At 30.2% G+C, this 16,328-nt stretch overlaps 2 protein-coding genes across 2 annotated transcripts; one reads left to right on the top strand and one right to left on the bottom strand.

Annotated features, from left to right (window-relative positions):
• The first annotated feature begins 583 nt into the window (after nucleotides 1-583).
• Nucleotides 584-6,886, top strand: LOC129906176 (zinc finger protein OZF-like). The gene is made up of 2 exons (XM_055981851.1): nucleotides 584-920; nucleotides 5,211-6,886. The coding sequence occupies exons 1-2, from the start codon at nucleotides 605-607 to the stop codon at nucleotides 6,584-6,586; spliced, it is 1,692 nt and encodes a 563-aa protein (XP_055837826.1). The 5' UTR covers nucleotides 584-604; the 3' UTR covers nucleotides 6,587-6,886.
• Nucleotides 6,887-8,604: 1,718 nt separating this feature from the next.
• On the bottom strand, nucleotides 8,605-13,500 carry LOC129906475 (dehydrodolichyl diphosphate synthase complex subunit nus1). The gene is made up of 2 exons (XM_055982258.1): nucleotides 12,769-13,500; nucleotides 8,605-9,535 (listed from the first exon to the last, which is right to left on the bottom strand). Exons 1-2 carry the CDS (start codon nucleotides 13,225-13,227, stop codon nucleotides 9,197-9,199), a joined length of 798 nt encoding a protein of 265 aa, XP_055838233.1. The 5' UTR covers nucleotides 13,228-13,500; the 3' UTR covers nucleotides 8,605-9,196.
• Nucleotides 13,501-16,328: the final 2,828 nt, after the last annotated feature.

Raw genomic sequence — 16,328 nt, 5'->3', positions numbered from 1 at the left:
TTTAAGCCTAGTACGCTGCTGAAGCGAAACGAAAAATTTTGAAGTCTCCAAAGTCAACAGCAAACATGTTAATGAAAAAATATCATCGGGCATCACCTATAGCAAAGTAAAAATAATAAAAATACAAATCAAAAAATTCAAGAAAAAACATCAGAAAATAAGTTTAAGATTTCGTTCAAGATTTCGTTAGCAAAATGTTGTTTGGAAAATTAACACAATTCATGTCCCCGGCTTGTGTACAGCGTACTGCAGAACGGAAAGTTGAACGAAATTTTTTCGTTTATAATAATTTCGATGTGTCATTTTTGCATGAGATTTTTCCGTTCGTATCAGCAGGGTACTAGGCTTTAATGCGATTTCGTTTTCAATCTTTTTCCAAAATACATTTTTCAAGTCCGAACCCTTTGACTTGGCTATTATATGACCTAATCACAATAAAAGCTAAACCAAGCAAACGTGAACGCTTTTTTCTCATTAAAGTCACTGAATGCATTCATTTATTTGTTTTCGTTTCAAAACGTCAAAATTAATGCGACCGTGTTTAAAAAAATGTAAACAAGTTTATTTTCCAATTATTCGAAAAACTTTAAATTAAACTAATAAAATGGAACAATTACAAGTTCAACATTTAATTAATTTAACCATTGATTCCACCTGCAGAACATGCCTTGAAAATTTAAATGAATTCCATCATAATATCTTCGAAATAGAAGATTTTCCAAAGAAATTTACTTCATGCACCACCTTGTCCATAAAGCCAAATGATGGCTTCCCAACAAATTTATGTGAATCATGTTTTACAAAAATTGATGATTTCTATAATTTCCAATTAATGTGCATATCTGCAGAAATTAGATTTAAAGAATATATAAATTTAGAACAGAAGCCTTCCACATCGAAATTTGATCAAATTATTGAAGGTAAAGATGACAATAAAAATGATTACTTTAACAGGGATTGGTTAACATTTATTGACAAAAAAGCATTAGGTCTGAAAATGGCAAATGAGTTGTCTTCCGAAGATGATAACCAAGAAATCATCAAATGCCTTAAAATCATTAAAGAAAGCTTCACAAATGATAGTAGCGGATTTCCTTAACTTTGCCTTTTTTTCTTCGGTATCGTAAGAAAGTATAGACTTTATACAAACACAATGCATGTCGCCCTGATTTCAAATATATATGCTTTTAATTGTGCCTTTTTTAACCGTTAGTTCCTTTTTATGCCTTTTTTACTCATCAGTGCCTTTTTGTCTATTTTGGGCAATTCTGTGTTTTGTATAAAACGTCTAAAAACTAAAGTAAAAACGTTCAATTTGTCATCGAAACCAAACATAAAATGAATCGTTCGGTTTTTGGGACTAATTACAGATTTTAATAATAATAGAGTTTCCGCATACCATCCTGGCTAAAGCCAAGAGTACCCATCTTATAAATAAGATTGGACTCTATTAGTCCTTAGCACTAGAAGAGGTAATTAAAAACGAGATTAGTTAAAAGGCTTTTAAATATACTATTAATTGTTAATATTTCATATACTTATGATCTTACGTGTATTACTAGTAACGAAGAAAAAATAATATAAAATTACTAAAATTATTGTTATTTTAAGTGGAGCGATGAGCCCACCGTCGTACCTGGGCGAAACGCTTTATAATTTTGGAGTTGAGGGCACTTAAACTTTAAAATTGAATTATTTGTACTAGTTTATATCAATTTTTTTGAATGTATTTAAATTATATTCACTCTTCACTCCACTTGGTAAATTATTAAAATAGTTAATGCCATCATAGAAGATTGAACTTTGTCTGATGTTGGTAGCATTTCTCAAACTATAAGGCTGAACTGCTGACCTTTCCACTAATCCATCCAATAAATAATCTGGTAACATACCATTTCGTATTTTAAAAATAAAAATCATAGCGTCAAACGTCAATTATTAAAAAAATAAAGATTTTACTGTCTCTTCGAAAAAAAAAACACTCTTTCATTTAAATTTATTTTATAAAATCTCTTTATTCTTGCTTTCTATCCCAAATTCAACGTTTTTACAAAATTTCCTTAGGGTGACCCATCATTTTTATTTTCACTAAAAAAAAAAAACACCCTTTTAACCATGATATTCTTATAGACACTTTTGATTCTTGTTTCTAATCTCAAAAGTAACATAACTTCTGCACACTTATTGTATTCGTAATTCCCATGGAAAAGACAGAATTTTTAATAAATTTCGTAAGCGTAACATGTATACCATTGATTTTATAGGACTAATTGCGGGTTTTCCGTATTTACAAAAAAAAAAAAAAACACCCATTCTTCGTTTCTGTTATAAATGAAACATATGTAACGATTTTCGTTGGTGTAACATTTTTGTCCCAGTTTTTGTGGTATCCTAGTTCCGAATTTTATCATTTCTTAAAAAAAACGCCCTTTCACTAAAGATAATTTTGTAGACTTTTTAGATTCTTAACGGCCAATTTCTTCACAGAGTCCTAGCGCTAGTACCGGTCCTAGTCCTAAAGTTAGTACTCAAATCGGTATCAACTCATTTCTTCACCCAAGTACTAAGCCCTAGAACTGTCAGTTTAGGACCGAGTACTACTTAGGACTCGGTACTAGCTAGCTCCTCAAAATAAGCTAGGACCTGGTTATTATACCAATCGTTAGTACTCAAATCGGTAGCAACTGATTTCTTCACACAAGTTCTAAGTCGTAGTACTGTCAAATTGGTACCGAGTTTTACTTAGGACTTCGTAAAAGTTAGAACCTAAAAATCGACAGTCTAGCGACGATAATACTCAATTCTTATTGAGTTTTTGCATTTATTTTAAAATTTTATGAGCATTTTTGAGCTTTGGTGTCTTTTGAAATGTGTAGTTTTTGAGTTTATTGAATTTTATTCTAATTTTGGCATTTTGTAATTTGTATTTTTTTTTAAAAGATTATCGCAATAGCAATGCAGTCTTTGAATAAATTATTATGGAACAAAATCGTTGGCACTGCACAAGATTATCCATTTCTAATAAGAAAACCACAGTTTATGAAAGTATAATTGAAGCCACCTGCATACAATTTTCACTCAAAATATATTCTATTTTACGGGCATCAGTGATGGCCGTCCGATATCTATCTAACAATTTCCAACACAAAATGTCTTTGCAAGAAGATTCTATTTACAAATAGTATTGCAGACTATGATCAAAATTATCTTCATTCAATGACTGCTAAAAAACAAAACTGCACCAAGACAATAAAGATTCAGTTTTCAAAAATGTTATTTTTATTGAGATATACATATATGAACTGTCTTTTTTATTAATAAAATAAACTGGTTTATCTGTGGCTTTTCCAGGTTTTCCAGAGTCGTTAGTGAACTAGCTATCAGGCTTGCCGGCACTTATGCACAAAATCGTCACATTCTCGTCATTCTTGATAGTGAAGGTTCTTGATATAATTTATCTTCTTTTCTTGTTGTCTTTGTTCTCAATCATCACAATATTTTTTAAATTATTTTAATGTTAATTTCATGAATGGACTGTTTTTTGTCTGTTAATATTTTGTAAAATCTGTTGAAATATTAAAATAAAATATTGACAGTTATACCATTTTTATACGATTTATTTCTTAGGACCGCGTTGTGAACTTAGATCAGGTCCTATAAATGTGAAGAAATGCTTAGGTACTAACTTTTCCTTAGGACCGAGTACTAGTGCTAGGACCTGACCTAGCTAGACCGGGTACTAAGCTGACTTAGGACTTATGTGAAGAAATTGGCCGTAACTCTTATAAAAAACAAAACTTTTTTACCCAGTTTAAAAAATTAATAAAATTTATGTGAGTTGTTATGATACCTTTCTCACATTTAACTCAACCCATTAAAAAAACACCCTTTCACCAAAAATATTTTTAGAAATTTTATGAATCCTTTGTGCCTGCTTTATCTTAAACCTTCATCCCGAATTTCATCAATGTATCTTGTTTTTCACATGGGTTTCCATAATATTTACTTGTTGAAGTAAAAAAAACAAGCACCCTTGTTTTTAATTGGCAATAGCTTTTCTTAGAGCAATCATATTGACTTTATTTTTATGATTCAGCATCCCTCTTGTCCGCGAAAAATCACCTTTCCACCCCCCACCCCCACCCCTTTTTTTATATAGACTTTTTGATCCTTGGTTCTTATCCCAAAAGCAAACTTTTTGCCAAGTCTCATGAGTGTAACAATAATTTTTTTATTTGTAGATTTTATTTACTATTTTACCTAGTACTAAATCTAAATTTCTATAAACCATAATAGCGTGCGGTTTCGTTCATTTAAGTTGAGATTATTTCGCTTAAAAATATAGTATAGTTAGTCGTAACATAATCTTAAGAAAACAAATTTGCTTGTACTGAACACACTAGAAAAAGAAAATAGGAAAATTGAGTAGGTACTTTTCTTTTCTCAAGCATTAAAAAAAATTGAATTTTGTTCTACCGTTAAGCCTAGTACAGTACATACATACTTGTGAAGCAAGTCGTGAAGTGAATTCATACAATTTTTGTTTGTATTAAATTTTCAAATTAATTTTTTTCGAAAAATACATATATACATAGGTAGGGAGAGTAGATTCACGAGTGAAAGAGCTTCAAATACATTTTGCACGTGAACTACTTCACGTCGTGAAGCAAATCTCCAATTTTTTTTTCACCACGAAAGTTCACAGGAATGTTCACGGGTGACCAAAAAAAAAAGTATGGACCACATAGCTATTTATTTTTATTTTTAAATCTTTTTTTTTTTCAAAGGACACCGATTGGGCAAGTGTTCCCCTTTTTAAAGAATAACAACGAAAATCAATTATTGAAAATTCACAAAGTACTGTTTTGAACTACAATCAGGACCTAAAAATAGTTGAACAAATAAATTCTGTAATTAATGGCTACAATGCTACATCAACTCCTGACTTCCCAAAAACATTGAAGTGAATAACTTCGATAGTTTTAAATTGGATATACTCGTTTCTACTCAAGTAGAGAGTTCTTTCAGCTCATTTAAGACGCATCTTAGAGACAATCTCAGGAGGTTGTTTCCTGAAAACTTTAAAAAGCTTTTGGTAGTTCAATACTTTCATAATTGAATATCAAGCTTTTATTTTTCTTTTTACATTATTTAACAAATGCATTTTTTCCTTTTATATGATTTAAATTTGACTCTTTTGAATTTTTTAGGTAGTAAAAATGCTTTCCCTGCTGATAATGAACCTACGAAAAACGAATGTAGTTCCTTATATCAGAATGAATCTTTAGTATCCTTTGAAGTTGAACTATCAACTCTGGAAAACCAACCTGAGTCCCAGGTGGAGGAAGAAGATTCACCAGCTTTTAAATATGAAATCGATGAAGACAATGATTGTAGTCTAAAAAGCTACGAAGGAATTGATTCAAACAGTCCAGATTCGATTGTATTTACAGAAGCTAAACATGAAAACGAAGATTTATTCGACAATGAATGTCTTGAATCTATCCAAGCTGAGTCCTCATTGGAAGGGAAAGCTATAGAATCGGACATTCATTTAAGCGACGAAGACTCCGACGAATCCTCAAAACCTAAACCAAAAGAACTCGATAAAGCCAAGCACTTAAAAGTACCTGAAAAAAATATCTCCTGCACTGAGTCGGGATGCGACAAAACTACGTCCTCCAAACGAAATCTCCGAAAACACATCACAGAAGCACACAACCCAAAATACTTTGTATGCGAGGAGTGTGGAAAAGTTCTGAAAGGCTCAGAAAATCTTAAGAATCACCGCTTCCTACACAGTGGAAAACCACGTCCGCACAAATGTCCGCAATGTCCCAAAAGGTTTATGACTAAATACCGACTAACTGACCATATGAACAGACACAATGGCATCAAGAATTTCGAATGCCCAGAATGCGGTGTTAAAAAAACCTCTCGAATTGAATTGAGGTCACACATCAACTATCACACTTTAACAAAAACTTATCCTTGTGACATTTGTGAAAGGGTCTTCTTTACTCCCTTAAATTTGAAACGACACAACAATGTTGTTCATGATGGATTACGAAAGTATCCTTGTTCATATTGTGATAAATCCTTTGGCACATTAACCTCCAGAAATAATCACGAAAGAATTCACACTGGCGAACGACCACACGAATGCAATATATGCAACATTAAATTCATTACTAAAGGCAAACTTAAGCAACATATAAAGGAACAACATCTCAATGAAGGTGTCATGTATCCATGTGATCAATGTGGTAAAGAATTTAATAATTTAGTCAATTTGAAACGACATCAGAAAGTCGTTCATGATGGTATTAAAGAATATTTATGTTCGCATTGTGATAGATCATTTGGAACAGCAGTGACAAGAAATAATCACGAAAAAATTCACACTGATGATAGGCCTTACGAGTGTAAGACGTGTGGTAAGAGATTTATTACATACGCTTTACTTGCCACACACAAATTGATGCATATAGGTAAGAAGCCACACGAGTGTGATGTATGTCATAATGTTTATGTTTCAGTTAGTTCACTTAATCGACATAAAAAAAATTCACACTTGAAAGAGTGACGATTTTATTATTTTGGTTTAAGTCCTTTTAAATATATTTAAAAGACTATGTCCGTGTACCTACATTTTATTGCCAACAATAAGTCACGGTATATGAAATATATTCCGAAATATCACAAACAAAACGTTATACAAAATTTTAATAATAAAACAAACATTCTGAAAGGACAAAATTAAACCTTTGTAAAAGTAAAAAGAAAGAAAGGTACCTACTTTATGTAAAAAAGTTATTTATAGTTGTAAATATGTATTTTTTAAGTGATAATGAATTTAATACAATAAAACAAACAAAAGAATGTTTTATTTTTCTGTTTTCCTGAAGACATGACCCGAATTTTTTAATTTTTTTTTTTTGCTCAAACTTTTATGAAAATAATTTTTGAATTGAAGGAGTTGCTTTTTGACAATACACTTCGACCATATTAAAAATTAGTTGGCTTTTCTAAACAAAAATAACGGCTCTTGAGAAAGCGTCCGAAAATAATAGTCTAAATGGAATATGGTGAAAAATCATCTTATGTGCCTCCAGAATTAACAAACCTGATCACGCCAAATCTTCAAGATTTTTTACTAAATGCAGTTCGAGTAACTTATACTTTGAAACAGTATTTTACTTCCCGTATCTATGCTTTTAAAACAATTTTTTCTCTTAATAGTTAGTTAGAAGAAAAAAAAAAAACAATTTTTTGAATTATTTTGTATTGGGTACAACAAATTGATAGAATTTTTAACAAAATTTAACTTCCAACAAAAAAATTTTAGAACAATGTCTTCGAAATCGATATATTGGAGGCATGCGTTCTTAAAAAGATAAAAAAAAGAAAGTTAAAACAAGCTTGGAAATAACAATAAAATCATATATGTATGTAATGCATACTAAATTTGAACCAAATCGGTTTACTTGTTTTGGCTCTGAATCGTTGTGAGGAATACTACTTTTTGGGACTTTTGATTGATCGAATTGTTTTCGAATTGTTGATCGAATTGTTTTCATACGAAAAAAACTACTTCCCCTAAAGGGGCCAAGAAGTAAAAACATCTTTTTAAATGCATTGATTTAAAAAAAGTGTGCCAACTCTTTTATTGAAATGCATTTTTCGAGAAAAAAAAAATATGGAATCGTTATAGTCGTTTGAAAAAAGAACATCACAAGGACTGTTATTTTATTATTATTTTTTTTATTATTATTTTTTCCAATTACAAAGTCGTCATGTTATGTTTGATTTTTATATCAAGTTCAATTTTGTTAACTATTAAAATACAAAAAGGAATGATTTCACCTAACATCGGAAAAGACGGAATCAGGAGATGGTCAGTTAAAAGCATAAATCCGGCTTATAAAAACCGGTTTCTTAACACTTTTATAGAGTGAAACCGAAGTATTTACTAATTTTACTCCGATGTAAAGTAATTTTAACACTGTACCTACCCATTTTACACTTTTGATTTTTTTCACTAATAATAACAAATTTTATTCCATGTTTCTGACAATGGCGATTACATTTGCCATTAACCCTGTCGAACGCAAGCTATGAAAATCAATATTGAAAAATGTTTTTTTCAGTATTATCGTGTCAAAACATCACAATAAATAGCAAAACTAATGTGTTATTCTCGTTTACATGTAAGTAACACTGCCTATGACCACCAAAAAAATTCGGACAACTGAGAAAATAACTTTTTATAGAACAATAATGTATGCTACTTCTTCTAAGCCAAAACACTTTCTGGATTAACATTTTTATATCTTTTTTTCAAAATTATGACAATATATAAAAAATTTTTTTTGCAAAAAAAAAAATGTGGATTTCAGTCCCTTTTTCGATAAAAAAAATTAAAAGTATGATATTTGACTAACTTTTTGTACTAATCCAGTTACTAGGTATTATTATCTTTCAATTAAGCCGTTGAAACCTAAAAAATTATTTAATGGAAAATTTTTTAACAAATTTATTAAGATGTGTTACATGAGAGTAACGCTGCTACCAAAAGGGTTAATAAAAAAAAAAAAACAAAAGTGAAGACAAATTTTGTTTTTATTTCGAAATATTTTCGAGTTGAGTCCACTGGGCGAAACGCATATGGAGTTGAGGTCAATTGAAGTTTCAAATTGAATAAGTTAAGTTATTACAAAAAAAAAAACAAAATTATTCTAAACTTATGATTCACATAAGTTCTTTATCAACAAACATCAAGATTATTTCTTCAATCTTTGAACTTTGTACTAAGAACAATTATTACACGTTTCTTCATTTTGAGGTAAGTAACAAAAAATTATTATTTGTCGAAAATATTCTTACTTCGGCACCTTTTTAACCATGACTTTACATGGTCACTAGATTAACTATAACATTTTTTACTGTACAGCATTCTTTCTACCCGTTGATTATAGGCTGAAGCATTTCGGGCGTATTTATTCATATCTAATCATTTATTTTGTGATCCCGCTATCCTATATGAAATTTCTTATTCTTTTTTTATTATATAAAAACGGATTGTATGTCTTTTCAAATTTGTTTACTTATTTAATATATTACAAATGTCTTAATTTATTTTTTCTATGAACAAGGACAAAAAAAATAGCATCTAAATTAATACAATAATTAAGACCTAATGACCAAATCGCTGTTCGCATTTGGAAAACCGATACAAAACTCTCGCAAATGTTCCAACATTAAAGTAACTACCAGTCTTAATTAGATGAAACTCTGTAAATCCCGTATGCCAGGGCAATAATCCAAATGTGCACATGTGTTTACTAAATATTATGGCACAATCTGGATCGGGCATATTATTTAGTTTCTTTTGAAGTGACTTTGAGATTTTACTTGTTAGACTTGGTCGATCTTTTAGGGCTTCTTGAATCTCTGTCGAGTCACGTTTTTCAAACAGCTCTCTGCAGACTTCAGCAATTAAAGGTTTTCCTTCATTTTTACTTAGTACAACAACCTGAAATGAATTTCAATGTAAATTTCTTAAGGAAATAAGTTTCTTATAGTGGAGTACCTTAAAGACTTAAAGCATAAAATTTGTAAATTCTAGGAATTCAGGGAAAGTCAATGAATCTGTATAACGCTTGTTTAAAAAAACAACTAAAAAGCCAAAAACACTAGAAAAGCCAAATAAAACCCTATTTAAAGTTATGATTTGACTATATTTTGAATGAGAAAGAAACATGAAATTTCTATTGTATTTAGTTCATATTCTAAGCTTTAAGTCTTGAAATTTTCGTTTTTTTTATTCACATATTTTCTAAGTCTACAGCTTGTTTATATACAACAAAAACTTTTAAAACGCAAAAGGTATCTAGTTTTTGATGTATTCTTTGGATATTAATTAATTTTATTTATAAAAACAACATTATCGATATTAAAATCTTTTTTATAAGCATTTTCTTTTCAAAAACATGTTTCAAAGAATTTGAAAGGAAAATAGTTCTTTTAGAAATTGAAAGGATTTGTGTTTAAACAAAATTTTCTTCATGGCCTCAAAAGTAGACCAATTTTTTTTTTAATTTTTTTACGGCAATATTTTGGATTCGAGTTCAACACACCGAAAATATTTTGAAAAGTATGGGTCAAAATCATGGAGGTGGGAAATTTTGACAACCGAATTCTTAAAAAATCAACTTTGTTTTATGTTGAAAATGTTCGCTATAGCCATAATTCGTCGGTTCATGAACGGGCAATGCACAAAAATGTATATTTTTCAATTTACCGCAAAAACCCTAAAAATTTGTACTAGAAAAACGCTCCTCGAAATAGTGGTTATGTCTTCAAAACGACTTAAGGAGGTCTAGAAATAGTATTGATGCAAATGATGTATCATTATATTAAGAAAGTAGGTCTTAAATAAATCAAATATAACTTTTTTTCTTGGTTCAGAGACCAATTTCTACAAAAAATGCATTTTATGCATGTCCGAAATAGTTTGGTCACAAGTAATTTTCCTTTTGTTTTTTTTGTAACTTTTTTGTGTACAGTCATACTTAGATAGGATACTGATTAAAAATACCCAAAAAATGCAGAATTATGTTTGTGAGATACATTATTTATTCAGATTCTAAGAGCGTTTCCAGAAATGATGTCCCCGAATTTTTTATGTCACAAGGTTAAACAAAATATTTTTGAGACTATATTGTAGTGGCCTTGATTTTTTATCACCTACAAAAAATTTTAATCTATAAATACCCCAAAACAAACGTTCCCCGAATCACGGTTAATTGATGTACGCTACTTATAAGTGAAACTAAAACTAACTAACTAACTAACGATTCTGAAACTGTTTGTTTGGCACTCAATGACAGTTTTAATTGTGAAAAGAAGAGAAAATCGATTCCAAATTTCGAGGCAGAATCAAAACGAAAATCACGCACACATGTTCACATTTAAGACTTCATAGTAATGGAATGTTATTAAGTCTGTTTAATGAATCTGATCCGCACAGAAAAGAACAGAAAAGATTCAAAAATTACAAGTTTTTGTGTTTCATGGGAAAAAACTCGCCCAACTTGTTCTACAATCTGTAATTGTATGTTCCATGAAGTTTTTCAGCACAGAAAAGTTCAAGTTTTTCTGCTCCTACTTTTGATTTTGAGGTAGAGCAAGAAAGTGAAAAGTGTCAATTGTCAGCCTTTTTGTTTGATTGTGATAAAAATAAGATAAACAAAAGTGAATTTCAAGAGTTTTTGAAAAATAACAAAAAAAAAAATTACGGGAATCTTAAAAGTGCTAGTAAATCATTTATTTTAGTATAAGGTCTGTTTAATGAAAAAAATCTAGGACAGAACAGACCAGAGCAGCACAAGTTTGTAAATATTGTCAAACCATTTCTTGAAATGATCTTTTACCAAAATATATGATTTACTTGTATTTTTTTTTTTGTAATTAATCAAAAATTCTTGAGAAATTTACTTTTTAAATTCTTATTTTCTCTTATATTTATCACAATCCAACAAACAGATGACACTTGACACTTTTCACTCACTTGCTCTACCCCAAAAGTAGGAGCAGAAAAACTTGAAAAACTGAATAACTTCATGCAACATAAAATGACAGATTGTTTGGGGCGAGATTTTTTTCATGAAACACAAAAACTTGTACTTTTCGAATCTTTTCTGTACCGATCAGATTCATTAAACAGACCTATAGTTATTTTAAGAAATGATTTTTGAATTTAAATTTTGCAAAAGGTATAGACAGTTGTCAATCTTTTTAAATACGAAGCTGAACTTTTCTGTTCTTTCTTGTTCTGACACTATTTACAAACTTCTGCTGCTCTCATCTAATCTGTCCTAGATTTGTTTTAATAAACAAACCTATTGCTATTAGCTGCGTTCCTTTGGAAATATTTATCTACTTTTTAGTACTTAAAGCTGCTTTGAACTACTTTTTCAGTATAGCAAAGTAGATCAAAGTAGTTTTAAGTACTAAAAAGTAGATAAATATTTCCAAAGGAACGCAGCTATTGTTTGTTCTTCATTTCAGAATATTGAGATATTTTACTATTCCAAACTTTTAATTATATTGAAATAAAGTAAAGGAAACAAAAAAACGATAACTTTTTATGGAATTAAACAAAATAAAACTTTCATCAGGCGTTCGCATTATTTGGCGTTTCACAAATACAAAGAAACCCAAACTTCAGAATCAAAAAGAAGTATCCAAGTTTTTGCGTTTGGAATTCCGGATCGGACAGTCCCGGACCATTCTAAGAATTACCAAACGAAAAGGCTACTAGTTTAATAAGTCCATTCTAATAAAAATTAGTTGTTTATTGTATCTCAGTCAAAACAACAATTGGATTTTGTTGGTGAAATGACATTACGGAGAAATTCCCAATACGATGAACTAAATTGAACTAAATATGTGAACTAAGTTCACTGTAATGAACCAGCCTACTTTGAGACCAAAGGTCAAGTTTGTTACAGTTGTTCTCCTTTTAAAAAAGTAACTTTAAACTAAACATATAAATAAAGAAAAAAACCGAAAAATAATAATTATGCATAAAAAATATTAAAAATTCAGAGCGGACAAAAATTTTTGTTCTAACATTTTTCTTAAACTATTAAAAACACAATTCCAAAGTTAATAAAACGATTCATTGACTTTCCTTTGATTCCGAGATATAAATCTTACGACAGTCCACTATTAAGTAAATAAGTGTATTAATCAAATGCTTACTTCAATTGCTTTCTCCATTCCATTCTTATATTTTAACTGAGCCGTTTTGTTGCTCCGATCACCTGGCATTGACCACAAAAAGTGTCCATTTTGCATCTTTTTACTCGAAATAAATTTGGGAACTTGTACATTTTCCAAAGTAACTTTCTCCTTGACATCGAAAAAGCTGATGTAATCGATGTCCATGACCAAAGCAAAGGCTGCAATTTTAGACAATACCTCTGCTTCAGTGTCATTGTCTGGGCCAACAATAATACTGAGATGTTTTGGAATTTTTGTTAGGTCTGGCTTACAACGTTCCAGATAATCAATCTCATAAGAATTGTGACGATGACTGAGCGAGTCATATGACCGCAGCAAGAATGATTTTATCTTGCGAATGCACAAGTCCAAAAGATCAAAGAATGTTATGATGATGGTGACAATCATCCAGAGTGCTTTGTGGATTCCACATGACATGATTTTAATTTATTTAAATAATTTTAGAAAAAAATGTTGTTTCAACGAAACGATGGAAAAGTTTTACATCGATTTTAGTTGAAAATTGAATAGAACAGTATGGATGAATGCAATGCCCCTATTGGGCAAGATTGCATTTATTATTATTTATTAAATCGGTTTGAATTTAAATTAAATTTATTGCACTCTCATGTTTAAAATTTACAACACATTTTTTTTTGTTATCAAAAAAATTACAAGTGTGTATTATTTGACAAATTTCTTGTAAATGTCATATGGATACAGCACACGCACACGTCAGTCCGCCAAATGTCAAATTTGGTGGGATGCGTTCGTGAGTTTTGGTTTATTTTAAAGTCCGTGTTCGGAAATAGAACTACTGTGTTCATGTAGGAAGTATCACTTTGGATTCGCTTTTAGTTCTTTAGGTGAATATTTTTTTAAGAAGTTAGGCCGTGTGCGAATTGAGTTAAAATGTTGGTTAAAATTTGACGTTTGATTAAATTTTGATACTAGCGTGGTGAATAAAATGGGTTTAAATCCACCCAATTGTGGAGCAGGGTAAAATTTGACACAAGTGGTTAAAATTTGACGTTTCTCAAGATATAAAGATCAAGATATACTACGTTTCCACCTACCCTTAATCCGAGATTCAGCTAATAAGATTTAGAATAAATCTCGAGATTTATTGAGATTTATTTTAAATCTTCTTCGCAAAATCTTGCATTTAAGGTAAGTGAACCCAAATCCGTTATTTAGCGAAGTAGATTTAGAATAAATCTCGAGATTAATTCTAAATCTACTTAGCTAAATCTCGTATTTAGGCTAGGTGGAAACATAGCAATAGATTTGAAATTATTTTTGTTATAATGCGTTGCTATTTTAAGAAATGTAAAAGTATTAATACAAAGTACTTCCTCAAATTATTATTCCATTTGAAAAATTGAAAATCTATAATTTGTTTGTTTGTTTTTTATATTTCTATTTTGTTGGCAGCTGGTGAACTATGAATAAGTGTTCGAAGACTGAATTAAATATTTCTTTTTGATCGTAATGAAGTATCGATAAAATAAAAAAAGTTTGTGAAATTCAGAATTTCTTACATTTTCATACTAGAATATTTGACTTTATACATTTTCAACTGGGTTTTGTAAAAAAAAAATAATTAATTGAATATAAGAAAAACCATTTTTCAGAAACCCAATTTTGTTTTATCTTGAGGGAATTTTAAACAAATTAGTACCAAGAAAAAAGTCCCATTTAATACATATTAACCCAATTCGCACAGAGTAAAAATAAATTTGATCGCTTTTTTAACCAAACGTCAAAATTTAATAGTGGTAGAAATTTTAACCTACATTTTAACGCAATTCGCACACAGCCTTAATTTATATTTATTTTCGTATCACAATCATTCATTTTTTGTTATTCATTTATTTATTAACAAAGTTGTGGTTTGAAAATAAGTCTTTTTTGTTTTTTTTTTTAGCTTCCATACAAAATTCTATAGAAAATTTACAGGTGAGCTGAATTTGAATTTTTTGAGGTTTTCGTATCACAAAAACTTTCGAGTTTGTGATCTGTTGTGAAGGAGGTCACAACCCAACTAACATTTCAGCTTCGATAAAGGTATTCTAGAAGCTACATTTCAGCTTCTGTGAAACCTTTAAGGCTTGGCCACACTGGAGGGTATGCGGTAGCGGTACGGGTAGCGGTGAGGGTACTTGTATGAAAAAAATTCCAAACTGACACATCAACGTTCAGGTGTGGAATTTTTTTAGTACAAATATCGTTACCGCTATACCGCATACCCTCCGGTGTGGCCAAGCCTTTAGTAAGGTTGTTGGGCATGGAAAAAAGCGAACCTTAAACAAGTTAGACCCTTTATAATAATGTACTTATAAAGTCTATTAGAAGCTTAAACGAAGATTTACCGCATATCTACCGAAGCTTTTAGATTTGACAGATAGTTTCAGAGGAGCTTGTATAGCTCTTTAATACAAGTCTTATCGAAACTATACAAAACAAAAATAAAAAAAAAGAATTTTCTTTTTCAATTTTATCCTGAATTGTATCTTTTAATCTAAAATCATACATAACATTCTAGTTATTTTTTAGTACTTATATGTATAAATAATAATTTTAAAGGCATATCATTTTTTACCCCAACCAGGGCCACTGTGCTGTTACTTTATCACTGGCGATAAACCTTTTTCAACGTCCATTTTCTCCCATAAACAAACCAAAATTTCTTTCAAATTCAGAGTTTATGAATCATGGCACACGTACGTTAACGTACTGACGCTGTATGTCTCTATATTTTTCTTATGAATAAATAGAGACAGCAATAGTTGAAACGTTAACGTATGATCATAATCGTATGCCGTAATTCGACCACTGATTTGGAATGAAATTTTGTTTTCATTGATAAAAGTTACAGATCATATAGGCACAGGAATCGAACTTCGTATCTACTTGGTGGTAAGTCCCCGACTCTACCCACTCGGCCATCCTAGTATGTTCATTAATGAAATCAAAAACTTTATCAGTTCAAATAGAGCAGAAATGTTAAAACAAAAAAAATGTCCAAGCTAAATAATTCTTCAATGCCAAAACCAAAAAGTGTCCGATCTAGATTATTCAATATCAAAACCAAAAATCAAATGCAAAACTTAGTAATTTCTGTAAAGCTTCTATAAATTCATTAACCAAGCTTATCCGACAAACAAGCTTTCTTCGGTTAAGTTTTATTTAATAGTATTTAAACAACTTATTAGAAGTTTTTTAACAAGTTGGAACTTCTATAAGCAAATTAATTCTGAAGCAAGCTCAACACAAGCTGTATTAAAAGTAGTTCCTGTGAGACTTCAATTTACAGAAGCTATTGTGTTAGTTGAGTTCAACTTTCGTTCAACATTTAACACATATGGACATTGAACTAGTGCTTAGCCTCAGCTTTATCAGAGATTTCAGAATATAAGAGTTGTTGAAACACGGATTAAATATTTATACAACATGGTGCTTAGTTAAAATTATTTTTATACAAACTCTAAAATAGTCAATTTAAAGAAATACTTTTACATAACATATTGAAGGAAAGA

The sequence above is a fragment of the Episyrphus balteatus genome, chromosome 1 (genome assembly GCF_945859705.1).
Source record: "Episyrphus balteatus chromosome 1, idEpiBalt1.1, whole genome shotgun sequence".
Lineage (NCBI taxonomy): Eukaryota > Metazoa > Arthropoda > Insecta > Diptera > Syrphidae > Episyrphus > Episyrphus balteatus.
This window is presented reverse-complemented; position numbering and strand designations above follow the sequence as displayed.